Raw genomic sequence first — 15956 nt, 5'->3', positions numbered from 1 at the left:
CTCCTAAGTTCACTTTGCTTCCGACAGAGTCGCAGAAAAAGCTAAAGTGACTCATCCTAAAACGATATGTTCTTCCACGGATGGGTTCTTAAGTCACATAGATTTTAAACAGGACAACATTTCTATTACTTGAATATATTCTACCCCTTTATCATGAGGAGGGAGGGCAGCAAGGTGAATATGTCTCTAGAACACCCTTCTGTTAGCCCTTACTGCACTACTGAAAATTAAAACCCATCCTACAGGCCACAAGAATTTCCCTCGGTGCATCTAAGTGAACCAGACCAGACTGACTGCCTGGCCTCACACTCCCCACGCTCGGCTCCACAAGCTGACAGACCCTACTGCTCACAGAGCCCATGAACTCACCAGCTGGCCTGCCAGCAGTGGCATATACTCAATGATAGCCAGGCGGACCCTCCACTTGGCATCTTCAGCCAGTTCCACTATGGCAGGAAGAAGAGACTGAGAGAGCTGGCGGATTCCAATCACTTCATTTACACAGTCCAAATTGGAGATGATATTCAAACGAACTTCAGGACACTATAAACACAAAAGCCCCAAAGACCACATGTCAAAATGAACTCCTTTGCCTGTACCCTCCTGGCATGACAAAATAAAAAGTGCTAAATAAAATTCAGTACTGACTCAGGCTTTAAAAGGTGGTGGTGGTGGGGTGGAGGTGGGGATGGGGGGCATAGAGCTGTGATAGGGCTTAGTGGTAAAACGTACGCCAGCTAGCAGGGAGCCCTGGGCTCAGACAGTCAGTACTGAACAAAAGAACTACAGGCAGAGGGAACCCTTAAATGCTAAATACACAGACAATCCAAGACACAATGCAACTGATCTGAACCAGAGGGTCAGGAAAAGCCTATGAGATTTCATTACTTTGTGCGCCAATTTTAAAAATTAACCAATTGGCCGGGCGGTGATGGCGCACGCCTTTAATCCCAGCACTCGGGAGGCAGAGGCAGGCGGATCTCTGTGAGTCCGAGGCTAGGCTGGACCGACAGCCTCCAAAATAATACAGAGAAACCATGTCTTATAAAACCAAAAAAATAAATAAATAAATAACCAATTGGCAGGCAAGATGGCTCATCAGGAAAGAGCACTTCCCTCACAGACCTGGCAGCCTGGATTCAATCCCCAGAACTCACGTGAACATGGATAAAGAGATAGCCTCTGAGCTCTGCATGTACATGCATGCATGCAGACATGCACAATAAAGTTTTTTAGCCTTTTAATTAATAAGTAAGCACAAAGTCTATGAGATAGTAAAAAATCGAGGCCCTGAAATTAAATTCTATGTACTCAAATCTTAGATCTGCCACTGCTGGGAGACATCAGACATCATCTTATCTCCCTGTGCCTCGCTTCCTCATCAACATCTGGGAGTAACCCAGGACCTAAAACTACTGGGGCGATTACATTTAATGGCATAACAAAGCACTCAGATCATGCCTAGCACTAATTTTTTAATTTCTCATTTGGGTATATGTATTGTCTGTGTAATGTGTACATTTTCTATGTGTGTGGGTACCCATGAAGGCCAGAAGAGGGATCCTCTAGAGCTGAAGCTACAGGTAGTTGTGGGCCACTCAATGTGGGTGCTAGGATTGGAACCCTGGTCCCTGACAAGCAGCAGGCCTCTTAACCTGCCATCATTCCAACACCTAAATGTTAATATCTGATGCTATATTTTAAACCTTAAATAAAAGACACTGTTTAGGCTCAATTATATTAGCTTTAAAAATAGGGAACCAATGAGTACAATATAAAAATTTAAAAGACAGGTATTTCTAGGGTGGTTTTAAGACTTATATGTATGAGTATTTTGCCTGAATGTATGTTTGTGCACCATGTGTGTGCCTGGTGCCTGCTAAGGTCACAAGAAGGCATAGGATCCTCTGGAACTAGAGTTGTGAGCTGTCGTGTGGGTGCTAGGAACCAAACCCAAGTCAGCTGAAATAGTAAGTGCTCTTAACTACCCAGACACCTCTCCAGCACCTAGTTTTTTGTTTTTTTTTTTTAAGTTGGTTAAGTTAGTTTTGGTTTTTCTTTTTTTTTTTTTTTTTTTTTTTTTGGTTTATCGAGACAGGGTTTCTCTGTGGCTTTGGAGGCTGTCCTGGCACTAGCTCTTGTAGACCAGGCTGGTCTCAAACTCACAGAGATCCGCCTGTCTCTGCCTCCCAAGCGCTGGGATTAAAGGTGTGCGCCACCAACGCCTGGCAGTTTTGGTTTTTTAAGACAGGGTTTCACAATATAGCTCTGACTGTCCTGTAAACTGCTCTGTAGACCAGGCTAGCCTCAAGCTCAGAGATACACTTGCTTCTGCCTCCTGAGTGCTGGAATTAAAGGCAAGAGCCACTACATCCAATGACATTTGTCTGTACTCATTTCTTGGGAGCTGTAACACTATACCCAAACAGGACTATCAAATATCTAAATTATTATTTTTCCCCCCATCTATACACTTTAGGTCCTATTTCAGTAAAATCGCATCAAATCAATGACATCAAAGCAAAAGAATTCATAGCCCAACTCACCTCATCCTTTAGCTGAGCTAAAAAAAGAGGCAGAAGATGTTCAATGGTGTTCTCTTTGCCCAAAATTGTAGATAATCCCATAATTACAGAAGCTAGAGCTGACTTCACATGTTGGTTGGTATCAGACACTAATTCCTAAAACAGAATAAAAATTAAAGACAACAAAAGTCTCCACACCACCTCTCAAGTCAACAGCAACACTTGTCACAGAGCAGCTGACCCAGACACCCCCTGTAACAAACCTAAGCAGCCACTATCAGTGTACAATTATGACATGCACAAATAAACTCTAAATACTGTCACAAATGTCATGTATTTGACTCATTTATGCCTCGTCCCTGTTAAAATGCTAAGAGCTTCATAGGCAGAGTAAGCAAAATAAAATGAAGTCACGTTCACCTTTATATAGGGAAGGATTTGATTCATAATTATGGTCTCTCTACCTTCAGTAGGCAGGTTCTCACAAAGTTCTGAAACAGATAAAGAGAAAATGCAATGTTGTCAAGGAGCCAACGGAAGATAACCAGTCTTCCCAAAAGTTCCAAGTTAAATCATATGTGTAAGCAAACAAACTCTAATGGAAAAAAAAGAGCCTGCTTCTCATAGCATGGTCTAAATGTCCTGTGTGGCAAACTAATCCAAAGGAAAGAAACAAGATACAGTGGTGTTTAATATGTACTATGAAGCAGTAGCTGCATGCTGACACCATCTCTGTCTGCAACATCTTATAAATTCAAGTTGTGCCAAACTCCCTAACACGACAGATACATCAACATAGATGGAAATGTTGCTACGCAGGCTGGTTATTTTTTTTCCTAATTTATACATTTTTGAGTACTATTTTAGTAAAAACACCACACCAAAATCACATCAAATCAATGACATCAAAGTCAAAGGAGTTATAGCTGGGGACTAACCCTTTACTTTGTGGGCAGCGGCTGCTCGGACCTCAGCTTCGCAGTCCTTAAGGAGGCTCTGGAAGGCGGGGATGAGGTCATTGAGTGTGATTTTAGGGCCCACCGCTTTCTGGAGCTAAAAAACAATGTATACAGGTTTAACGTACACGAACAAAACAGCAAAAACAAACGAGTACAATCTTCAAATGTATACCAGAACCACAACAGGGCGGCAGGCTTGAAAGGCAGCACTTTGCCCACCATTTCACTAACCCAAAAGAGAAAGATTAATTGTCTTCTTTTTTTAAGATTTTTGATTCTATATTCAAAGCTATTCAAAGAATTTGTAAGCTGTGTCTAATAGAAAATCTGTGGGGCAAATGCTTTTAAGGTTTTCAAGACTTGAAATGCCAATGCATTTTACCTCTGAAAATTTGTCAGCTACCATATAGCGAACCCGCCAAGATTTATCTTCTGCTGCTTGCCGAAGTGTAGGCATTACCAAAGCCTCAAGGTCATCCTGGGATAGTAACTGGGCAATACTGACACAAGCTTCCACGGCTAGCAGGCGCACAGAATCCTAAAGGAAAAACATTACGTTCCATCAGTTTGCTGCTGAAACAGGGCCCACTGAGTGTAGTGAGGCCATGCTCTCACAGGGATTGTTTGAGAAAAAGGGAGAGAAAAACCACTGTGCTGACTAATTTGTATCAACTTGACATAAGCTAGAGTCATCTGAGGGAACCTCAACTGAGAAAATGCCTCCGTAAGATCCAGCTGAGGCAAGCCTGAAGGTCGCTTTCTTAACTAATGATTTATGGGGAGGACCCAGCCCACTGTAGATGGTGCCGTCTCTGGGCTAGTGGTCCTCGGTTCTATAAGAAAAAAGGTTGAGCAAGCCATGCGGGGCAAGTCAGTAAGCAGCACCCCTCTGTGGCCTCTGCGCCAGCTCCTGCCTCCAGTTCCTTCCCTGTTTGAGTTCCTCTTCTGGCTTCCTTCAGTGATGAACTACAATTGGGAAAGGTAAGCTGAATAAACCCTCTCCTCCCCAACTTGCTTTTTGGTTATGGAGTTTCATCACAGCAACAGAAACCTTAACTAAGACAACTTCCATATACGATGGCGTGTGTTTAGGTCTTCAAACGGCTGAATAACTTCTTCCTTTACATGTTAAAGAAAGACATAAAAATGGCACTTTGTCAAATTATCGTGGCTGCCGCCTGGCTTTTATTAAATAAAATGAAAAGAGCGTGCTAAATCTTACTTATTGCATGTGAGTGATGTGTGCAAGTCAGGGAACAAGCTCCTGGAGGCAGATTTCCCATCTTTCCGTGGCTCTGAGCACTGAAACCAGGCAAACGCTTAACCACTGGGACATCTGAGTGGCCTCAACATCTAGATTGTTTTTTAATTTAATGCTATATTCAAAGCTTTATTATAATAAGAAGTTGAAAAACATACTTACATAAGTAATTAATAATGTATTTGAACAGTTTAAAGGACAAGGCAGATCACTTTGAAAGCTATTTCCAAGTACTCGTTGACCATAACAGTACCATGAGACAGAGTGTGCAAAGGAAGACAGAAAGAGTGAAAAGTTAGCAGCCAAATAAGAGAGTTGAATTGAAACGCTGAAACTCAAACTGCATGTCTAGCAAGACAGCAGAGGAAAACTGGAAAGGCAAGGAGACAACCTGTTTTTCCATATATAAAGCTGCTCAATGCCAAATGGGACGCAAGAATGTCTTCTGAGTAAGAGAAAACACAAAATTAAAGCTCAATTTGACATCAGGAGTTCTGACTTCAGACTTGGGAAGATCAGACATAAAACCCTATGAGTAGACAGGAGAAATGGAGCAAGAAACTACGGCATATGTAATACAATAGAACAAACACACACATAAATACAGCAGAGTACATGTGAGTGTGTATGCAGACACAAGCACACACACACAAATCCAACACAGCACACATGCACCCTCATCTCTTGCCTGGTTTATCAGTATCAGTTAATTGACCTTCTCTTTTTATTTTTATCCCTCCTACAACTTTGTTTCCACCCATATGCCAGAATGACCTTTCAAAAATGTAAACTACACATCACACCTCTACCGCAGATCTAGGTAGAGTCTCACTGCGTCTAGAGCAACTCCAAAACCGCAGGCTGCTGTGGACTACTGACGCTCCCACCACTCCCTTCTCCACTCTCCTGCTTACTGGACTCATCCACAGTCGGTGTTTTCCTATTTCATGTTCTCTCTTTACAGGGCTCTTATGCTCCTGGAGGGAGCGGAAACAGCACTTTCTGTCTCTTCAGAGCCTTCTGCTGACTAACAGTCAGGGTTCTACTATGTTACACATACATTTTCATGACATTTATGCCTGACTTTTATCATGTCTGTTTTTCTCCATTAAAATGTAAGTTCCATGAGAGCAGGACCCCTGTATGTCCTTAACACTAGAACTGTGCCTCACATATGTAGTACTCTATGTAGGCACTCAGTAAATGTTTCTGTCAATGAGTAAGCCATGAGTGGATCACAGAAGGCATAGTGTACACATATTTCCTAACAAAGCATTCAATATTTTTTGGAGCAACAAATACTAATAGCCTGCCCCCACCTATGAATGGGTGAGTTTCATGCCCACTCTGTGGCTGTTTCAGCCACAACAATTACAACAGGGATATATGACCCACAGAACTGAAAATATTTCCTGGCGGGCCTTCACCAGAAAATCTGCTAACCCCTAGTCTACTACTTTGCAAAAAATATAGAAGATAAAAGAAAACATCAAATTATGCCATGAGAAGTATAACCAGCTAAATTCCAAATAAGGATGCTAAACTTGCCCTGCTCCAACATGGAAACCACCATGTATGTGTGGCTTCTGCATGCCTGAAATGTTGCCAATGTTCAAATTATAAGACTTAGAAACTTGTAGCTGAGGCCCACATACATTCAAACCCCAACTGCACCACAATTAGCTAAATACAGCCTTGAACAAGCTTCATAAAGTAGCTGGGCCTCCATTTCCTTAAGTATCTGTGCCATGGGCTGTTATGAACCTAATTCCATAATACATGTAGCTACTTAAAACAGGCTGGTAGATACAGTCAGTCTGTGTCCATGGTTGCCCCACATCAATGGAGCCAGCCAACCATGGATCAAAATATTTGGGTAATTTTCTTTGTCTGTATTAAGTATATACAAACTGTTTTCCAGTCATCATTCCCTAAAGAAAGTAGTATAACAACTATTTAGAGATCATTTACACTCTAGCTTTTTTATTTATTGTGTTTGTGAGAGAGTGTAGGTACACCTATACCACAGCACATATGTGGAGGTCAGAGGACAACTTTCAGGATTTGGTTCTTGCCTTCCGCCTTGCTGAGGCAGGCTCTCTCGTCTCTACTGCTGCACTGTGCACCTCAGACTGGCTGGCCCGTGATTTCAGGGTGATTCTCCTGTCTCTGCCTCCCATCTCACCACAGGAGTTCTGGGATCACAGATGTGTGCCATGTCCAGCTCTGTATGGGTTCTGGGGACCACACAGGTCCCCAGCCTTGGGCAAGCATCTCTCCAGCCCTAGTTTGGGTTGATTAGGTAATTGCAAGCAGTCTGAAGGTGACTTAGAGTATGTACTCTGAGGTTGTGTACAGACAGTGGCAAATACCACACCATTTTTCATATGGACACTGAGATCCACAGATGACCCTGCAATCATCCCCACCCTCCATACTGAAAACAACTGTGTTAAGTAATTAGGGGTTCCTGATTTTTGTCATTTCTACACCAAAGAAACCAGACCCTTGGATCTAATATTGCTATTGTGTGTAGTGATACCACACACTAGTGTAGAAGTGAACAAAGTCAGGGTTCCAGGAAATGCTTCATCTCCAGATCACAATGCAGCTCATGAATCTAAAAGACACCATCCGTGATACAGCCCTGAGCTTCCTAGTTATGGAACCCAATTCATCCCAGACTCCTCCTCCTAACAGCTACTAATGTAAAGAAAATGGGGCCTAGTTAAGAAAGAAACACAGGAGGATGGACACCAAGACAGAACTGAGTATTAACTTTGCAAAAGGACCCTACATTAGAGTCAAAACTCCCCAAATAAATGTTGTATTTTTTTAATTATTAAAGACCGTATCGTCGGGCGTTGGTGGCGCACGCCTTTAATCCCAGCACTTGGGAGGCAGAGGCAGGTGGATCTCTGTGAGTTCGAGGCCAGCCTGGTCTACAAGAGCTAGTTCCAGGACAGCCTCCAAAGCCACAGAGAAACCCTGTCTCGAAAAACAAAAAATAAAAAATAAAGACCGTATCTGTATCTCCTAAATCTAAAGCCTTGAGTTACCTGTTCATCTGAAGCTAGATTCGTGAACAATGGAACAATTTCAGTTTTCACACTCTCTAATTCCAAAACTTTTGCAAATTCACCCAATTTGGAAGCAGCAGCACGTCGCACCATTGGTGTGTCATCTGAGCACAGGGAACGGAAGTGCCTGCAGTGTGAAATAAGGTATTTCCTGTCAAATACTTGGTTAAACATGCCCCAATCCCAAGACATGGCCATTTAGAGCCTTTCCCTTACAAACATCAATGATTAGGTTTCTACTCACAGATGTAAAGAAAGGACCAGGAAAATAGCTCCATCAGGAAAGTACCTGCCTCCCAAGTGGAGCCCATTCAGAGTCCCCAGGACCTACACAAATAGCTAAGCGCAGTGGTAGTACCTATAACCTCAGAGGTGGCAAGATGGGAGACAGAGATGGGCAGATCCCAGAAAGTTCCCAGGCCAGGTAAGCTAGCATATGTGGTGATGTTCCAGGCCAATGAGAAACCTTGTCTCAAAGAAAATGAGGAAGGTACCTGAGGACCAACACCAGAGGTTGCCACATGAAGCATATGCACGCGTGCACACACGCACACACACACACACACACACACACACACACACACACACACACACATACACCACAGCCATCAGTATATTCAACTACATGAAAAAGCATCACCAGGGGATAGATGACGGTTCAGAGGTGAAAAGCACTGAGTGCTCTTCCAGAGGACCCAGGTTCAATTCCCAGCATCCACATGACAGCTGACAACTGTCTATAGCTCCCAGATCTGACATCCTTACACAGACATACATGCAGGCAAAACATCAATGCACGTAAAATAAAAAGAAATAAAATTATAAAAAAAAGAAAGAAAAAGCGTCACCAATCTTGCTGGCCTAGTATGAAGCACTGACGGCAACAGGGCACTGTGTAAACTCTGGCTGTGAGCCCCAGTAATCCCAAACACTGAAAATACTGCCTCTTACTGTCGAATTTCAGCCTTGACAGCGTTTGAAGCTCTGGGGTAGCAAACGCTGAACAAACCACAGGCAGATGTGCGAGAGGTGAACCAATCCCCACTTGCCAGGCGTTTCACCAGAGGTACAAAATGAGCTTCTAGTGCAACGGGAGTGTGCTCCTGAGAGATCTGCCTCAGGGACTCCACAGCCTTGTCTCGAACGACAGTCTCCTCCACAGTAGCCAAGCTTTCCAAAGGAGGCTGCAGAGATCAAAAAGGGAAAGCAGAGATGACAACTTATTAAGTCAGGTTAGACACAGATTGACACCTTTTATGTGACTGAAGGGAAACGGTACATGGAACCAGAATGTTAACTACATCATACCAAATGGTTACTTTCAGTTCACACAGTGATAACATATGGTGTGGCCAACCTGAAGACACGACTTCTGTAGAAAAGCCAAGATCGCATGTCCCAGATGGCAATCCCCAGATGGTGTCTACAAATGACACTGTGGAAGAGACTTGACACAGTATCACTATTATTAGGAGCTGAAGTTTTAATGATATGCAGCCACATTCAGACAGGCACAAGTCCAAAACTACAGCCAACTGCGGGCAGCACAAGTGCATGGTAATTTGTGGTCAGGCTACTGAGTCCATACCCTTTTGTGTACCACCCTGCCATTCTTGGAGGTGCAAGCAATCCTGTCCATGAGACCTCAATGGCATCAATTTACGCAACCAATAAAAAGCTGAGTCAACACCAGGTTTTGGTGGGTTTTGTTTTTTCTTTTTTCTTTTTTTGGTTTTTCGAGACAGGGTTTCCGTATGTAGCTTTGGAGTCTGTCCTGGAACTCACTCTGTAGACCAGGCTGATCTTAAACTCACAGAGATCCGCCTACCTCTGCCTCCCGAGTTCTGGGATTAAAGGTGTGCATCATCACTACCAGGTAACACCATGTTTTTTTGTTTGTTTTCAAAATACATTCAGAATCTTTCCAAGAGCCAAACAGGAGTTTCAGACAGAACAGTCAAATAATAAATGCCAAAATGGGGGAGATCTTGCAGCTAGAGACATAAAAGACAGGAGAGGTACAAGGTCTGGCCCTTGTCAGTAACTGAATGTGACCCGGCCTGGTAGACATGGAGATGGACTGCGTCTCTGAACCTCTAGCTGCCTTTCGAACTTTGCATTTGATCCCAGTAATTCAGCATAAGGTACAGCTGCAGAGACTAGAACAAACTCCACAGCAGAACTGACCAAGACTGAAGGTCAGAACTTAAGGGAAGGTGTGTGCCTGCCTAATATGGCTCAAAAATGTAGACAGCTCTGTGCTCTCCTCCAGGGTGTGTGAAAGGCCCACTGGAAAGGCACCACTTTTTTCACCATCTGTCCCCTGCCTACTGTGACACAGCCTCGCTCCCACTGCCACACTGGCTTGTGAGAGGTACCTTCATTCGAATTCTGCCCATCTTCCAATTTCAGGGCCCTGATGACCACTCCTGCTTACCTTCGCTCCCATGTTTTATACATTAGCAGCTTTGAACCCAGAAAGTTTCCAGTTGTAAGCCTATGAGACTCATTCTTTCCGTAATGGATGCTGTTGTGTTGCAGCACTGAGGATACAGAAGGAATGAGCACACTAGATGCCTCACTCTAAAGGACTCTACATTCTAATGGTGGAATCAGATGAGAACAGGTGAACAGGCAAGGGGGTGATCAAGAGGCTACTCCAACGGTGGTCAGAGAAGGCCTCTCATATAAAATGCAGTTGTCTGACTTACAAGGAGTCAGCAACAGAAGCTCTAAATAGCATCTCTCTAGAGGTAACACCTACAGCCAATGTCTTCAGGCAGTATGAGCTGGGTTTACAAGGAACAGAAAAACCAATGTGTGGAATGAATTACCAAGAGGAACACAGTGTATATGCTATGAGCTTTTCATTGCTGTGACCCAAAATAGCTAACGGAAACAAAGGACTTATTCTGATTCAGTTTCAAGGGTTCATTTCATAGTTGCCTGGCCCCATGAGCCTCAGCAGAACAACATGGCAGTCATAAAGTGTGGCCGAAGAGCATCTCTGCCTCACTGCAAAGCAGCAGGGTCCAAGGACAGAGGCAGGATACCCTCCAGAAGCCACCCACAACATCCCACTTCCCACAGCCAGACCCTACCCCACCTCCTCAAGTTTCCAGAAACTCCCAGAATAATGCCACTAGCTGGGACCAAGCGCTAAGCACACGAGTGTGCTTTTAAGACTGATTGGTATAGATGCAAAGTCTACAGGACTAATTGCTCAGACGTGAGGGAGGATAGAATGAAGACTTAAGAATGCCTTCTGGTGCTGGGCGGCAGCTCACTCAACGAGAACTTACCCAGCATGCAAAGGTCCTGGCTCCAATATTTAGCACCACTAAAAACAACAGCTATCTTCTAGGTTGTGCTTATATAACTGGGTAGCTGGTGATTCAACTCAAAAGAGGCATATTTTGAGGGAGGAAATGAAAGCCCATATATAACTGTTGATTTCTACAAGTCTCCACTTATCTGTTACCCATCTATGTCCGGAGATCTACAGAATGGTTCATAGTAATACTAGGAATCATGGGAGCCGACATCATATATACAATATTTAAAGCCCTAAAACAGACGTTCCTGTCTTGTCCAGTTTCTAGTCACCCTTTAAGGCTTAGTTCATCTGCATGGTGGAGCGCACCTTTAATCTCAGTACTACAGAAGCAGAGGCAGAAGGATCTCTATGAGTTTGAAGCCAGCCTGGTCTACATAGTTTCAATCCAGGAAAGGCTACAATAGCAAGACCTTGTCTCAAAAATACAAACAAACAAACAAAAAAAATCAAGTTCCTTCCCTCCCCATCTCTGACAAGCCTACAGAGGCAGAAATAAGTTCTTATATTCAGTTTATAAAAAGAAGAGCTGAGCTAAAGTGCCTACATTATTCATTCAGCATTATTACCACCTGCCCATAAAAAGATCTGCATAAAAAAATGCTGCATTGTAGCAGATGCAGAAATCCACAACTAACCACTGGGCCAAGCTCCTATAGTACAACTGAAGTGAGGGAGAAGCAATAATATGAACAAATGAGTCAAGACCATGATGGGGAAACCCACAGAATCAGCTGACCCAAGCTAGTGACAGATCACTGACTCAGGTCTGATAAATGGGGAACCTGCGTAAGACCGAACTTTACTCCCTTAATATAGGTGACAATGGTGTAACTAGGACAATATATGAGGCCACTGTCAGGGGAGGTTCCTTGGTCCTGCCTCAACTAGATGATGGGACAGACTTAGTAGACTTCCTAGGGGAGGCCTTACCCTCTCCAAGGAGCAGATGGGGAAGAGGGGGAAAGCAGGAGGAGAGTAGAGAAGGAGAATGGGATTAGAATGTAAAAAATAAATTAATAAAAAAAATACTATCTATAAAAAAAATGCTGTAGTGTCTATCACCAGATAATAAAGACGCGGTTAATCCTACAGAGTTCCAGAAGGATAGACCACAGGTAAGTACTCACCAGCAGACAGTGGGCAAAGTCAGGACCTCCCACCAAACCGGTGAAGTTTCCCAGCTGCTCGGCAAGAGCTAACAGCACCTCATCTTCATCATAAATTGTATCTGAAAATAACAGCAGTTGGTTAGCCCATAGACAAGTGCCACTGAGCTCGTACTTACACAGCAACTACAATCCTGAAAGCATTGTCTTCCTTGTCTAAAGCAGGAGTCTTCGTGAATGTTTCACAGAATTACTAAGAAATTAATATCCCATGTCAACTACCTTCCCATTGGTTACACACCTTATGTTTGAGTATGCCTGGCCTAACATTTCTATACACGTTGCAGAAGGCACCTGCTCCTTCTAGTACTTATTGCTACACTACGTAACAAGCTAAAATAAAATAAAAAAAATAAAGCAGTTTGAAAGCCCATGGAAAATGGAACGTGTTTCTTTAAAGGACACATACCTGTAAGGAAAGGCAGCAGTTCAGTTCGAGTCCTTTCTACCCCGAGTGCTAGAGCAATAGTCGATAACTTCTTGATACTGTTGAGGCGGAGCTTTAGAAATAAAGTGGGGAGAAGAGCAAAGTAAAGAGATGGTTGCAATACGAGGATGAGTCTTTCACTTAGATCTTATTCCTAAAATAACTCAAGGACCGTTTAACACGTCATTAGGCAGAGGCTGTCCTAGGGAGAACACTGAAGGGCCGGGAAAGAAATGAATGAATGAAAACGCGCGGGCAGTGAGAGATTCTGAAAAGAGAGAACTCCGGACCGAAGGAAGCAGGTGAAACGGTTAAACACAACTCCTCCCTTTTCAGAGAAAAGTTCCATCACAACTGATGAACCACTCATCTGGGTTAATCAGCTGTGGCGCTCTTCCCACCCAACTAGCCAGGCCAGTTTGCCAGCAGAGACAGGCACACTCCACAGCACTTCAAAGGGACCCTGGTGCCCGGGCCGCTCCTTCGCTCCCGTGGGGCCCCGCAACCCACCAGCAACCCACCGGAGTTCGTCCACCCGAGGCGGGAACTAGTTCCCCGCCCACTGCCGGAGCAGCCGGGTGCCACCACTCCAGAGGCTCGAGGTAGAGCTGCTGGGAGTCCAGACGGTCCACCACGGAGCCTCCGCCACCCCGTCCCCTACGAGCGCTGAACACAGCTCTGCTGTCCCCGGGGCCGCCCCCACGGCTGAGCCGGCCTTCCCGCTTCTCCACCATGTGCGCCTCCGCGCTCTCCTCGACTCCCCAGCCCCAGCCTAGTACCTGCACGTCCTCATTGCGGAGCTCGTCGATTAAAACCGCGATCGGGTAGAGCGAATCATCTCCATCTCCGCCGGCTGCACCCGGAACAGCCCCGGGCCCCGCTGCGCCCGCCATGTTCTTCCTTCTCTGGCTTGTTGCCGCCGTACGCCCCGCGCCCCGGCCACGCCCCACGCCCCGGCCACGCCCCACGCCCCGGCCACGCCCCACGCCCGGGCAGGCGGAGCTAAATCCTATCGGCCGGCTCTGGGGAAGCAAAGTTGGGTTTTTAGCTTGGGCGCGGAGCCTCCGTCCTGACCCCCATTGCTGGAACTGGAGGTCTGAACTCCAGAAGAAGGGCGGGCTGAGAATACCAATAGAACCCCTGCATCCTTTCCCCAGCCGAAAGAAGCATGGGCAGGGATTCATCCTCTGCTCGCTGTGCTCTGAAGGAGAGGGGCCTGCCTGAGTGATGAGTGCCGAACCTCAGTAGAACTCCAGGCCAGAGACGGTACCCTAGGCCTGGAGGAAGAAGCTTTAGCACCTCCCCCAGACTTCATGCTGGCCTGGAGCCACTGGGTCTCAGCCCTAATTTGCCTTCACACAACTCCTCCACCTCTTCCTCTGGCCTGTTTGCCGAAATCGTGTCTGGCTCCTCCTACTTAAGACAAATGTGAGTGCGGCGAGAGAAAATCAACAGTGCTGTCCAAACTCCCCAGTCAATATTTTTTCCACGCAAGCTGTTAAAAACCTGCTGCTCTCTTGTTTTTGTGTTTCTTTTCAGTGTGGTACTGGAATGGCGCCTTCTGTTGTATTGTCTTCCTTTTTTTCACTACTCTTTAGCAAGAAGCACAACCACCAAGCTTAACTAGGCCCAGTTTTAATCTCCCCGGTTATTCGGTGGGGTGGAAACCGACCTCCCTAGACCTCCAGAAGTCCTCCTAGATGACCTCAAGTGGAGGTGGTCCTGGGCGTTGTTTTTCACAGAACTTAAAGGAAAGTTTTCACTTCCCCTTTGTAATTGCACAAAGTAACTTGAATGACCTTTTTGTGTTTTAGACATAAAAAGACAGATATGTAAGCAGCTGAGATTGGTAGTTCTGTACGACCATCACAAGTTCTCAAATGACATTATTTTGTGCCTTAATGAAATTGTCAAATTATTAATGCAATTTAGGAGGTAATTTTTTTCCCTTTTAAAACTTGGGACTCTAGCAGGAAACAGGAGATTGTTAGTCTTTAGTAGTCAAAGCTTGAAAACCAACAGACTTTGGCAGTTTTGGTTTTTGTTTTCTCAAATTGGGACGGTGAATGTATGCTTGAAGGCTTTCCTTTTATTTTTATTTTGATAACTTTTAGATTCCCATAAGGCACAGGCTGGACTACTGGGGTGGCTACTGTGTGTGTGTGTGTGTGTGTGTGTGTGTGTGTGTTTGGCTACTTTTTTTAAATTACAAAGTGTGTGTTTGTGTGTGTGTGGCTACTTTGTTTTTTAAATTGCAAAATGTATGTGTGTGTGGTGTGTATACACATAAGCCACTGAACAAGTATGGTCAGAGGACAATTTGGAGAGTGGGTTATCTCTTTTTACCAACTGGGTTCCAGTAGCTGAACTCAGGTTGTCAGGCTTGGTGGCACACACCTTTATTCACTGAGCTATCTAGCTGGCTCCCAAGGACTGCTTTAATCAGCCTTGCCACATGATTTCAGCACCTATACTTGCATCAGTTTTAGCACAGTTTTTATTGTTCTGGACTCACAAGGAATTAACAGAGGTAGATTTTAAATGAAAAATATGTTTTTATGCACAAAATGAAAGCCAAAGGACATCATGCAATTACACTGTCTCAATGGTTCTAAAAGCTCTAAGAAAATGAAGAAACTGTGGGCATGAGTATGGTGAGGCCTAAAGAAGCTAAGCTTGGGGGTAGGAGTGGGCATGACTTTAATCCCAGCACTTGGGAGGCAGAGACAGTGGATGTCTGTGAGCTCAAGGCCAGCCTGGTCTACAAATAGTTTCAGGACAGACTCCAAAGCTATACAGAGAAACCCTGTCTTTTTTTCCCCGGGGAAAAAAGTATACCCAGGTGCATGTTCATAATCCAATGCTTAGGAGGCAAAGGCAGGGAATACTTAGATAGTTTTAGGCCAGTCAGGGTTCACAGAAAGACCTTGAAGGATCCAACCTGTCGTGGGAAGCTCAAGCCTGAGATGCTACAACCTACCTGCACTTGCTGGCATGCAGGAGGTACTATTCCATCCCTAGTACAAAGCAAAGACAGACAGAGGGCTAAGGTAGGAAGTTCTGACTTAGCATTTTACCAATAAGAGGATCAGAAGTGTTCCTAAGACGTGGGGCAAAAGGTTTCTATTCCCTCATCTACAGTGTGTTCAGAAATGATAAAAGAAGCAAGCCCCGAGAGGAGCAGAGTAGACATTCCCACGT

General features: G+C 44.7%; 1 protein-coding gene across 9 annotated transcripts in view; it reads right to left on the bottom strand.

Moving 5' to 3' along the window:
* Positions 1-13692, bottom strand: part of Ppp2r1b (protein phosphatase 2 scaffold subunit Abeta) — a 33558-nt gene extending 19866 nt beyond the window's left edge. For all 9 annotated transcript variants that reach the window (XM_013112912.3, XM_040729959.1, XM_040729957.1 and 6 more), the window contains exons 1-10: positions 13535-13692; positions 12738-12828; positions 12290-12390; positions 8777-9009; positions 7805-7952; positions 3867-4022; positions 3464-3578; positions 2946-3016; positions 2547-2681; positions 370-543 (exon numbers count right to left, since the gene is read on the bottom strand). In XM_013112912.3, coding sequence (XP_012968366.1) covers positions 370-543; positions 2547-2681; positions 2946-3016; positions 3464-3578; positions 3867-4022; positions 7805-7952; positions 8777-9009; positions 12290-12390; positions 12738-12828; positions 13535-13648 — 1338 coding nt within the window. In that variant the 5' untranslated portion in view covers positions 13649-13692. The remainder of the gene's footprint in view (positions 1-369; positions 544-2546; positions 2682-2945; positions 3017-3463; positions 3579-3866; positions 4023-7804; positions 7953-8776; positions 9010-12289; positions 12391-12737; positions 12829-13534) is intronic.
* Positions 13693-15956: the final 2264 nt, after the last annotated feature.

The sequence above is a fragment of the Mesocricetus auratus genome, unplaced genomic scaffold (assembly GCF_017639785.1).
Source record: "Mesocricetus auratus isolate SY011 unplaced genomic scaffold, BCM_Maur_2.0 Super-Scaffold_100022, whole genome shotgun sequence".
Classification (NCBI taxonomy): Eukaryota; Metazoa; Chordata; class Mammalia; order Rodentia; family Cricetidae; genus Mesocricetus; species Mesocricetus auratus.
The sequence above is the reverse complement of the archived record's forward strand: the minus strand, read 5'-3'. Positions and strand labels throughout refer to the sequence as shown.